Source organism: Myotis daubentonii, chromosome 3 (assembly GCF_963259705.1).
Source record: "Myotis daubentonii chromosome 3, mMyoDau2.1, whole genome shotgun sequence".
In the NCBI taxonomy this organism is placed as follows: Eukaryota; Metazoa; Chordata; class Mammalia; order Chiroptera; family Vespertilionidae; genus Myotis; species Myotis daubentonii.
In genome coordinates, this window is record NC_081842.1 from 2,537,046 (window position 1) to 2,549,315 (window position 12,270).

A 12,270-nucleotide genomic window follows, 5' to 3' on the forward strand; every position below is an offset into this window, starting at 1 on the left:
TCCCCTTAGCGCTGTGTGTTTTAACCAAGGTCACCTCTCCGAGAAAGGTTGTTTCCCCAGGTAGGGATTTTTCCCTGAAGTTAGGGAGGGAATAAAACCCCTCAACTAAGTGCCAGGCGGGTAATTAATCCCTTTAACTATGAACAATCATGCTTAAACTACATAATCTTTTCCCCTGGAATGGAGATAAGAAACGCCCTAACCTTTGTAATAGAGATTGATAGGATTGAATCAACTGGTATAAATACAGTTGTAACAAGACAGAACTCAGAATCTAGAGACAGAGACAGAACTCAGAACACAGAACCAGACAGCAAGAGACAGAACTTCAGACACAGAACTGAGAACACAGGGCTTGGAAGACAGGACCAAGAGAGACAGAGCCTAGGCACAGAACCTACAAAGAACGTTCTCTAGAGACAGAAGAACTTCGCTGGCGAGAGCATGCCGGAGGATCCTGGACAGGGACTGGCCTCGGAGCCTGGAGGCGGAGCCTGGCAAGAGATCAACTGAACACTGTCTCCATGCCCTTCCTTCTTCGCCGACTCCGTCCACACCTTTGGGGACCCCTGGACCTGCTGGGGTCGGACCCCCGGCATATGGCGCCCGAACAGGGACCCCTAGGTAAGCGCCCCGCACTCGGGACGGATAGGACTCCACCGTAGGAAGAGGGTGGATAGTCTTCGCCGACTCCGTCCACACCTTTGGGAACCCCTGGAACAGGATTCCCTTAGGTAAGCCCCCCCATTGAGAACCTCCACAGTCGGGACGGATCGGACTCCACCATAGGAATAGGGTGGATAGTCTTCGCCGACTCCGTCCACACCTTTGGGAACCCCTGGAACAGGATTCCCTTAGGTAAGCCACCCCATTGAGAACCCCACACTCGGGACGGATAGGACTCCACCAGGGTACTGCAGACCCCCCTACAGAGGATAAGTAGGGTAAGAAGGTGGATAGTACAGAACTTAGATTGAGAAGATGTGCCATACTGAGTCCAAAGAAAGAAGACTCTGTATTGATCCATAGATTGAGAAGATGTGCCATACTGAGTCCAAAGAAAGAAGACTCTGTATTGATCCTTAGATTGAGAAGACGTGCCATACTGAGTCCAAAGAAAAAAGACTCTGTATTGATCTTTTAACATATGTGCTTGCTAGCAGAGGAATTAAGGTTACTCCCAGTCAGACAGAACGTTTTATACAAGAAGTATGTCCATGCTTTCCTGAGGAAGGAAAGGTAAATGTAATGGCATGGGAGAAGGTAGGCCCAAGGAGCCTTATCCTTAACCCCACTGCAGCCTTTCTACCCTGGGAAAGTGCAGGATTGGCAAGCTCTCCCTGGGATGATAGATCAGGACTCAGGTAATAGCGGAAAGCGCCAATCCTACTCTTAAAATGGATATAAGAGAGCATTTGAGGTTTTTCTTTTTAATGCTTGCTTTTAAAAAATAAAAAGGGGAATTTGCCGGGAGCCGGTCCATCCTTGCTGTTTCAAGGGACCTGGCATATATGGCATACGGTTCTTAATATGTTTGCTCACCTTCCTGGCGCTGTGTTTTAACCAAGGTCACCTCTCCGAGAAAGGTTGAATCCCCAGGTAGGGATTTTCCCCTGAAGTTAGGGAGGGAATAAAACCCCTCAACTAAGTGCCAGGCAGGTAATTAATCCCTTTAACTACGAACAATCATGCTTAAACTACATAATCTTTTCTCCCTGGAATGGAGATAAGAAACGCCCTAACCTTTGTAATAGAGATTGATAGGATTGAATCAACTGGTATAAATACAGTTGTAACAAGACAGAAACACTCAGAACTCAGAACACAGAGCTTAGAAGAGAATTCAGAAGACAGAATCTACACGGAGCCTGGAGACAGAAGAACTTCGCTGGAGAGAACATGGCAATAGATCCTGGACTGAACCTGACTGCAGAGGTTGGCAAGAGAGCCTGACTAGAACCTGGTGACTGAACCTGGCTGGAGAACCTAGCAAGAGAACATGGACACAGAACCTCTCTGGAGATCCAGACCAGAACTTGGCTGGAGATCCTGGCTGGAGATCCTGGCTAGGCTGCTGATCAACTGAACGCTGTCTCCGTGTCATTCCTTCTTCGCCGACTCCGTCTACACCTTTGGGGACCCCTGGACCTGCTGGGGTGGACCCCGGCAGAGGAGTACATGGATCTTTGGAGAAAAAAACTCAAAGGCAACACGCAGATGTAAAAAATAAATATAACGTCACTGAGAAGAGGACAATCAGACAGGCAGAGCTCAGGAAGAAGAGAAACAACTCACTTCAGACGTAGAGGCTAGATGAGAGGCCACAGGAAGTAGAAATGGACGGTGCAGGCGTGAGCCAGAGGCTTGGAGGGTGGGCCTGAGAAAACCACCCCAAACCAAGCGGAAAGGAACCCGGAGGGAGGCTCCAGGTGGACACAACCAGGCACAAGGGGACAGAAAGGGAAACGAAAAAAAGGGGGCGCAGAGGGAAAGTCACTTTGAACTAAAGGATGCCCCAGGCCTTCAGTTTAAACAATGGGCCTTGTCCGGCCGGGTGGCTCAGTGGTTGAGTGTTGGCCTATGAACCAGGAGGTCACGGTTTGATTCCCGGTCAGGGCACATGCATGGGTTCCAGAGTCGATCCCTAGTGGGGGGCATGCAGGAGGCAGCTGACCGATGCTTCTCTCTCATCATTGATGCTTCTATCTCTCTCCCTCCCTCTCTGAAATTAATAAAAATATATATTCAAAACAAACAAAAGCCGCGATGGCAGAGAGAAAGCAGGCAAACGCAAGCACCGGGAGAGCGGGGTGGCCGCCACGGGCACCAGTGGGCAGGGACTCCCGGGGGAGACAGGAAGCGAAGCAGGGGCTTTCTCCAGGCCACGCGTCCTGTTTGCGGCCACACCGCGTCCGTGGCTGCCGGCCCCCCCATCCGAGAAACAAGCCCCGAAGACCTTCTGGTCTGTGGTTAAGCCCCAGGTGGCTTCACTCAGACACCCCAGATTCAGCGCACAGATCAGAGCTGGCTTTTGTAGCCCCAGATCCCTGCGAGGGGATGAGCTGTGTCCCCCAAATTCATATGGTGAAGCCCTAATGCCAGGACCTGGGAACGTGACCTGATTTGGGAACAGGGTCTTCGTGGGTCCTGTCTGACTAGTAGGGTCACGTTGAGGTGATATTGGAGTCGGGGAGCCCAACCAATATGATTATAAAAAGGGGGACATTGGGCACAGAGACACAGGGTGAAAACCGTGAGGAGCGGCGTTCCGCTGTCACAGGACCGGGAACCAGCAGGAACTGGGAGGGGGACCAGACACAGTCCCCCATAGCCTGCAGAGGGCGCGGCCCCCTGACACCTCGACCTTGGACTTCAGTCCACCAGGACTCGGAGAAGGAAGCTGTGTTGTCAGCCGCCCAGCTCGTGGTGCTGTCAGGGCAGCCCTAGGACACGGACAATATCCCCACAGGGGACACTTCCTTTGTGACTACGTCCCCAACAGCACCCCTGCAGCCAAGGGAACATCGCACCGTTGTGTTGTCCGTGACATTTCCTGTCGGTTCCCTGCCCCTGCCGTGTCCCCGGGGTGAGGACTTGAGTCTGTCCTCTGCACCCGGCCGACCACAATGCAAGGACCCTCAGTGGCAGAAGGCGGGGTGTCTGCAGGCCTCACACAGACACGTGGGATCCAGGAGGCCCCGCGTGGACTTCACAGAGGACTGAGCACAGTCCGAACTGAACATCCATCCTGAATCCTTCACCCCCAGCCCCCGGGAGCACAGCCCCCGGAGAGGAACCTGGGCCACAGGGGAGTCCACGGGACACAGAGCCGGGTGGCTGTGAAAACTGGGGGGCGGCGTGGCCTGGAGCCACTGTGTGGAGGCCGGTACCTCTCCAACCTGCCCCGTCCCCAGTGTGTCCCCTGCGAAGTCAGCGTCACCCCGGCCGCCGGGGCCTTGGGGTGGCAGAGGGCCCCCCTCAGGGAGCGCGCCGTCTCCTCGAGTTGCCGCGCTGGTGGGTTCCCCTCTGACCGTCTCCTCTTCATTTTCAGATCGTGGCCAAGCGGTACCGAGACTTTGAATTTCCCTCTGAAATGACCGGCATCTCGAGGTACCTGAGAAACGCCTACGCCCGGGACGAGTTCACCAACACGTGCCCGGCCGACCGGGAGATCGAGCTCGCCTACTCGGACGTGGCCAAGAGGATGAAGTGAAGGGGGCCTGGCCCGGCAGGCGCGGCTCTGGACGGTGCCCTCTGCGTCTCCCGCAATAGCCACCCTGCGCCGGAGAGCGCCCCTGTTTTAGTAACGCCCCAGGCTGACCCTCTTACCACCAGACGGCACGGGGCTGTCACCGTCCCCCCCCCCCCCCCCCCCCGCGTGCCTCTGAGCAGCACCGGCCCCGCCTGCTGTCCCCGGACTGTCGTTCCTCTTCGTCGCCGCCTCTGACGGTCACCGGCGTCGGGATGTTTCGGGCACGTGTTTTGCAGTTAAAGTTCCAAAGCAAATCAGGTTTGGGCTCAGTGCCTCCTTTAATGAAAACGGCGTCTGCCTCTGATATTCTCAAGTCGTTAGCCCGCTTTTCTCTCTGATAGTATTGTAACTTTTTTCAGAATGAAACTGCTGTTTCTGTAATTACCCAGTAACAGGTGCCGACTTTAACATTTTTACACAATGTCAGAGAGTAGAGAGATAGAAGAAAAAGATCACTTGAAATTTCACTGCCCTGAGATAACCGCTGATAACCGACTGGGGGCGTCTCCAGACCTTCCGTGTCTCTCTCTTCTCGCCCCCCCTTCCCCCCCACTTCATTCCTGCCTGATACTGGAGTACGTTGTTTTGAAGGGCTGGTGAGGGGGCCTCTTGTGATGCCATGCAGGGCTAGGGAGGTGCTTGCCACCGGGTTTCCAGGGTGGAGAGCGGGGGCGTCCACAGACCCGCAGGGACCGGCAGGGACCAGTCTGCCGAGGTGATGCCCTCGCCTCAGGGCCCAGGGGAGCCCGGGCGAACAGGAGGGCCTGCATCCCAGCCCTGCTTCCCCCCTTCTCTCCCCTCCCCCCACACGGAGACCTGCCCCCAGGGGGACTCTCAGCCTCAGCCGCAGGGGGAGAATTCCCTGCCCTGGGTTACAGGTGAATCGAGCCCTAGATCCCGGCCCATGGCCGCTCTCTAAGCCCCGGCACTGCCCTGTTCAGTGACCCGTGGGCCAGCCTGGTTCTCGCCGCTGCTCTGCCCTTTGTCATGTCATCTCGGGATCAGGACGGGAAAACCCAGAGAAGTGAAGTTCACGGCGACGGCGGCGGTTCCGGTAACCGGTCGGGCTGGGAGGAAGTGGAAACCACTGAGGCAGAGCTTTCTGGCAGCCGGGGCTCCCCGCCCGCGTCCCCGCAGCCCTCGGTGTGGGCTGGTGGGGCTCCGCTCAGGCCCCAGGCGGGAGGACAAGACCTCCCAGGGCTTCAGTGCTACCTGCCCGCCTTCCTCTGACATTGACACGCATCTCAGAAACCCTCCTGGCCAGCGGATCGGGGCCTGTGGCTCCCGCTCAAACGCTCATTAGAGAAAGAGACCGCGTCAGCGCGATGAGGGTCGTTTGGAGGAAGGTCAGATGGGGTGTCACCGCTCTGGGACCCAGCGGGCCACGTCCAAGGAGAGTCGCGGCGTCTGCACGTGTCACCAGTACACGCGTCGCCGCTGCTTAGGAGCCAGATGTGTACGGCGAGCTTTGCGATGTCACCTTCAAACTGGGCACGTGCACGGACTACCCTCTGTCACTACTGCTAACCTGGCACTTTCAGATGTTAACCGTGATCTCATCAACGCCTCACGCCTTAAAATTAAACCAATTACAAAGCTGTTTGGGTGGAACTGATGTCCTTATTTATTTGCTTGTTTTCGCTTTGCATTCTCCGCTGAGAGGGAGGAAAAGGGGGAAAGGACACGGCGTTCTTTACAGGGGCGAGCGCGGCGCCAGAGATGAGCGTGTTTGGCTGAGAGTCAGCCGAAGCTGACTGTGAACCACAAGATGTTTCCCCAGGGCCTCAGGCTGAAAGGACGCCTGGGACGTCCCGTCCGGGTGGCTGCGGAGCGGCCCTGCTGACTCCGGGGTCTAAGAACACCTTTCAAACCCAAGTGTGACTGGCAAGCAATATGACATTAGTCTCGCGTGTACCACGCAGCGATGGGACGTTTACATGCCTCACGATGGGTCACGTGGGCGTCTAGGGACACTTGTCGCTACGCACACTTATTATGACACTAGAGGCCCAGTGCACGGAATTCGTGCACTGGGGGGGGGGGTCCCTCAGCCCAGCCTGTGCCCTCTCGCAGTCCAGGAGCCCTCGGAGGATGCCACGGAGGCGGGAGAGGCTCTCGCCACTGCTGCTGTGCTCGCCAGCTGTGAGCCCGGCTTCTGGGGCGCTGACCGTCAGGGGGCAGCTCCTGCGTTGAGTGTCTGCCCCCTGGTGGTTAGTGTGCATCATAGCGACTGGTCGTTTCGCATATTAGCCTTTTATTATATAGGATGTGCTGCTGCCACGGACCTCGCTTTCACAGGCAGCTGTAGCTCGTGGCGTTCCTGCAGGAGCCCCGCCCCCCACCCCACCCCCTGCAAAGCTGCTCTCATGGGGGGGGGTGTGCAGAAATGGTCTGGGCCTCTGAGCTGGCATCAGTCTTTGCTACATGTGGTTTCAGAAACAAATGCCCGGTTCTTAAAACCCACCAGGCAGAAGGCAAGTAGGCACACATGGGGGGGGACCCCCTCCTTCCAGCTGTGAGAGGTTCTCTGGGGGAGGGGTTCCCTTCTTGCTTCAGCCCAAGAGACCCGACAGTGAGAAAAGGGGGGCTTCACGCTGCACACAGCCCCAGTGTGGGCTGGGATGGAACCCGGAATCCTCCAAGGTGGATTTCTGGACGCCGCCCAGCACCGGTGGGGTGAGAGTGGACTTAGCCCAGGGAAGGACTGTTGGAGACACACGTCCGAGTGATCAGTTAGTCCTTCTGAGGCTTGCTCTTCTCACCTGGGAAGTGGGGACAGCCGCACAGTCGCGTGGAGCGTCGTGAGCTCAGGCTGCTGTGGAAGCCGCCCTGCCGGGGGCTGCAGTTTTCGCCTGGTTTTGCTCTTCCGTGTGTCATGTCAGATGGGACCGGCCTGAGCCCACAGGCTGGCCGCCCCCAGAACTGTTCTCACAGCCGGAAGCTGTGCCACCTGCAGGTGGCCCTCCCCGTCGGGGGGTGTAACCGTGGGAGGAGGAGGGCGGCGCTGGGGCTCTCGTGCACCCGTGACCAGGTGAGGCCTGGCCCAATGGGCGGTCACCTGCCCAGACCTCTCGAGGTCCGGACCACAGGCCTCAGGCCTCAGGCCTTGTATCGCCAAGAGAGGAACTGGGCCCATGGAGTCTCGGGTGTCCTTTTTAGCCACAAAATGCTCTGATTTTAATAACAAACGCTCCTCACACAGCTGAGCTGTGACATGCTCCCCGCCCCAGAGCTGAGGCTGACCGAGTCCCGCGTGGGGTGTTTCCCAGACCGCCTCCTCCTGAGAGATGTTCAATCACACAATGTCGCTATTTTCAAAAAATTAAATTTAAAAAGTGTGTTTTTAAACGATTTTTATTCTTGCGTTTTTATGTTCTGGGAACAACATGATTTTTTTAGGGGGAGACAGGCATCAAAGCTGCTGGCTTTGTTCTCAGCCGCTAGCTCACTCGCTGCTCCGGTTGAGCGTGGACGTCTGAACCAGGAGGTGAGGGTTCGATTCCCCTCAGGGCACACGCCAGTGCTGCGGGCTCCATCCCAGTGTGGGGCGAGCAGGAGGCAGCCCAGCCCACCGCTAATTCTCCCTCTCCCTTCTTCTCTCTGAAGTCAAAACAAACATATATTTTAAAAAAAGGTAATGTTGGCCGAGATAAACGTGTTTCCCTGATAAGATGTGAGTGTGCGGTTTCAGCCCCATGCGGATCCTCAGAGCCAGGCTTTCCGTCTTCATCCTGAGCACATGTCCGGCTCCGGCTCCCTGAGCAGGTCGCCACCAGGGCGGGGCGCTCGGGCCTCAGGACCGGACCCCAGACCCGCCCTCCGTTGGGGGGGGGGGGTGGCTGCAGAAGCGGTGTGACCCTCCCCCCAGGACCAGGCAGCACGCCTGACTCTGAGACCTCGGGGTGCCCTGCCCGGCCGCCGGGGAGCTGAGGAGACGGTTCACAGCACCCGCATGTCACTGGGACTCGCGCAGGGAGGGTGCCGCTGGGCTTCTGGGCAGGTGGACGCCCGGTTGGCAGAGGTTCCCAGGTGACGTGTGACGTGCCACCTTGCAGGGACCACCACCTCCGCACCTGCACCGGCCCTGCAGCCCCTGCAGGTCGCCCCGAAGCCCTGTGGGGTCCGCCCGGCGTTTGGAGCTGGGGGCACAGAGGGGCCTCGGCCACCTGCGCAGGACACCTTCCCAGGCTGCTCCCGGGCCTGGCTCTCGCACATGCGTCACAATGAAGAAAAGCCACTGGATCTGGAACCCAGAACCGGGGAGAGCTTAGTGCCCGAAGCTGCTTGTGGAGCAAGTCATACCCGGAGGAAGGCGAGCCCAGCTGCCCGCACGCCCCGCCCAGTGCACAGGATCGCAGGGGTGAGGCAAGCCACACACACACACACACACACACACACACACACTCTCTCTCTCTCTCTCTCTCTCTCTCTCTCTCACACACACACACACACACACTCACACAAACTCACACACACACACACACACACACACTCTCACACTCACACACTCTCACACACTCAACACACTCACAAACTCTCACACACACACATTCACACACACTCTCACTCTCGCACACACACACGCACACACACACACACACAAACTCACACACACATTCTCACACTCACACACTCACACTCACACACACTCAACACTCACAAACACACACACACGCATTCACACACACTCACTCTCGCACACACACACACACACACACTCTCACACACACACTCTCACTCACACACTCTCACACACACACGCACACACACACTCACACTCTCTCACACACATACACACTCTCTCTCTCTCTCTCTCTCACACACACACACACACACACACACACACATCTGAGAGTCTCCTCTAGGGGCCTGGGAGGGCCTGGGAGGGGCGGGGAGGGTCTGAGAGGGGTGGGGCGGGGCCTTGGAGGGGTGAGGGAGGGCCTGGGAGGAGTGAGGGAGGGTCTGGGAGGGGCAGGGTGGGGCGAGGGTGGGCATGGGGCCTGAGAGGGGTGGGAGCAGCCAGAGGACTCAGCTTGGATATATATTTTTAAATTTTTTTTATTGATTAAGTTATTACATATGTGTCCTTATCCCCATGTCCCCCCCATCCCCCCACTCAGCTTGGATTTTTACCGAGGGTCTCAGTAAACCCTTGGAAGGCAGGAAGTGGAATGCACAGCGGAGCTGGTGCTGTGACACTCAGCCACCAACAGGACGCTGGCAGGAGGACCAGGCCACGGTGGCTGCTCTAACCCCGCAGAGATGAGCTCCGGCCACGGTCAAGGTCGGCCTCCTCTGGCCGGGGCTTAAGTTGCCCAGGAATCGGTGCAGGGGACTCTGGGTTAATTCAGACACTTCTCACAAGCAGTAGCCCAGTAGTCAATGTTTTGATGACCTTTTAAGATAGAAGAGGTTAGTCAGGGACAAAGCATGCCCCCCTTTAAGGTCATTTCAGAAGTGCCTGCTGGCCTGGCTCAGGGGTTGAGCACTGACCTATATGCACCAGGAGGTCGCAGTTCGATTCCGGGTCAGGGCACATGCCCGGGCTGTGGGCTTGATCCCCAGTAAGGGGCGTGGGGGGTTCAGAATGCAGCCAATCCATGATTCTCTCTCATCATTGATGTTTCTCTCTCTCTCTCCCTCTCCCTTCCTCTGTGAAATCAATAAAAATATATTTTTTAAAAAAGCTGTTTAAAATGATTTCAGAAGTGACTCACTTTACTTGAGTGAAGCACGTGAATGTGGCCCGTGTGGGTGCCGAGTCCATGTGGATGTTTCTGGAAGACCACACTGGCGTCTGGGTTTTGTATCCCATCAGCGTGTCCTCAGGCTGCAGCTTCTGCCTACCTGGGCGCCCCACCGTCCCTAACTGGGGCTCTGAGTGCCTGTGCCAGGAGCTGCCTGGCCGGGTCCCGGGCTCCTCTGTGGGGGCTTCCCTGCAGCTCTGGGGCCCGCCGGGAGAGAGGATGGGCAAGTGCCTGAGCATGGACGCCTGGGGGAGAGCGGAGAAGAGGGGGGCTCCTTCCTGGTGGCCGGGCTGGGCCTCCGAAGGCAGCGCCGCCTCCGGGTCAGGGAGCGGAACCGGCCTCCGGGTCAGGGAGCGGAACCGGCCTCCGGGTCAGGGAGCGGAACCCGCCTCCGGGTCAGGGAGCGGAACCGCCTCCGGGTCAGGGAGCGGAACCCGCCTCCGGGTCAGGGAGCGGAACCCGAAACCGCCTCCGGGTCAGGGAGCGGAACCGCCTCCGGGTCAGGGAGCGGAACCGGCCTCCGGGTCAGGGAGCGGAACCGGCCTCTGGGTCAGGGAGCGGAACCGCCTCCGGGTCAGGGAGTGGAACCGCCTCCGGGTCAGGGAGCGGAACCCGCCTCCGGGTCAGGGAGCGGAACCGGCCTCCGGGTCAGGGAGCGGAACCGGCCTCCGGGTCAGGGAGCGGAACCGGCAGTGGAGCGACTCCTCTGGCTGGGAGGCTCTGAGCGCCCCTTCTCTCCCCAGCGCCACTGAGAGCCCCACCTGCCTCGCTAGGAAGATGGAGGGGAGCCTCTGACTGTCTACAGCGCGTGCGGGAAGCTACCGCCCTCCACAGCTGTTTGCGACGGGGGCCGCCAGCTCTGCTCCAGGTGCCGCAAGAAGACCCCCTGGGCCCGGGTCCTGAGAGGAGCCCCCCTCCGTCCAGGTCGCTCCTGACACCGAAACAGGCACCGCGCACCGTGGCCGGACCCTCCCTCCATCCAGCGGCCACCTCTCCGCCTTCCCGCTGGGCGCCGTCCCCATTTGTCATCTCCATCGCCAGCCGCTCTTTACCACGGCCGCCAGTCTTTACAGAAACCAGTCCCCACCCGTGTGATTCCACGAGGTAACACTGGGAAAACCTCACGGCGCCACGGAAATGTTTATTGTGGTGGCAGTGGTCCGGTGAGCCACGAACTTTCAAAATCACTTTAATTGAAAAAACAACTTTTTTATTAAAGTATAGCTGGCATGCAATATTATATTTGCAGCACAGTAACTCCACAGGTGTATACCGTACTGTGTGATCGCCATGCTGAGGCTAGGGCCCGTCGCCACGCACAGGGATTGTGATATTATTGCCTCTGTGCGCTGCTCTGTAAGCCCCCCTCCTGGCTCATTTGTTTGATGGCTGTGGGTTTGCACCTCATACTCCCCTGCGCCTTTCACCATCCCCCACCCGCTCCCCAGGCAACCATCAGTTTGTTCTCTGTCTCTATGCGTCTGTTTCTGTTTTGTTTTGTTTGTTCATCTGCTTTGGTTTCTTTCCAGAGGCACACATCCATGAAGTCAGAGGTATTTGTCTTTCTCTGTCTGACTTGTTTCACTTAGCACACACCCCGCCGGGTCCATCCATGTCGGTGCAGTTGGTAAGAAAGTTTTTAAAGCACCAGAAAGAGGTGGGCCCCTCTGTGTACCTGGGTCTCTCTGTGTACCTGGATCATACTGTATACCTGGGTCTCTGTGTACCTGGGTCTCTGTGTACCTGGGTGACACTGTGTACCTGGGTGACACTGTGTACCTGGGTGACACTGTGTACCTGGGTCTCTGTGTACCTGGGCCTCTCTGTGTACCTGGGTCATACTGTGTACCTGGGTCTCTGTGTACCTGGGTCACACCGTGTACCTGGGTCTCTCTGTGTACCTGGGTCACACCGTGTACCTGGGTCTCTCTGTGTACCTGGGTCACACCGTGTACCTGGGTCTCTGTGTACCTGGGTCACACCGTGTACCTGGGTCTCTGTGTACCTGGGTCACACCGTGTACCTGGGTCTCTCTGTGTACCTGGGTTTCTCTGTGTACCTGGGTCACACTGTGTACCTGGGTCTCTCTGTGTACCTGGGTCATACTGTGTACCTGGGTCTCTGTGTACCTGGGTCATACTGTGTACCTGGGTCTCTGTGTACCTGGGTCATACTGTGTACCTGGGTCTCTGTGTACCTGGGTCATACTGTGTACCTGGGTCTCTGTTTACCTGGGTGACACTGTGTACCTGGGTGACACTGTGTACCTGG

General features: G+C 57.5%; 1 protein-coding gene across 1 annotated transcript in view; it reads left to right on the forward strand.

The window, feature by feature from the left end:
* Positions 1–4,789, forward strand: part of CLIC6 (chloride intracellular channel 6) — a 34,490-nt gene extending 29,701 nt beyond the window's left edge. The window contains exon 5 of the mRNA XM_059685887.1: positions 4,052–4,789. Within this exon, the coding sequence (XP_059541870.1) occupies positions 4,052–4,213 (162 nt within the window). The 3' untranslated portion in view covers positions 4,214–4,789. The remainder of the gene's footprint in view (positions 1–4,051) is intronic.
* The last annotated feature ends 7,481 nt before the right edge of the window (positions 4,790–12,270 follow it).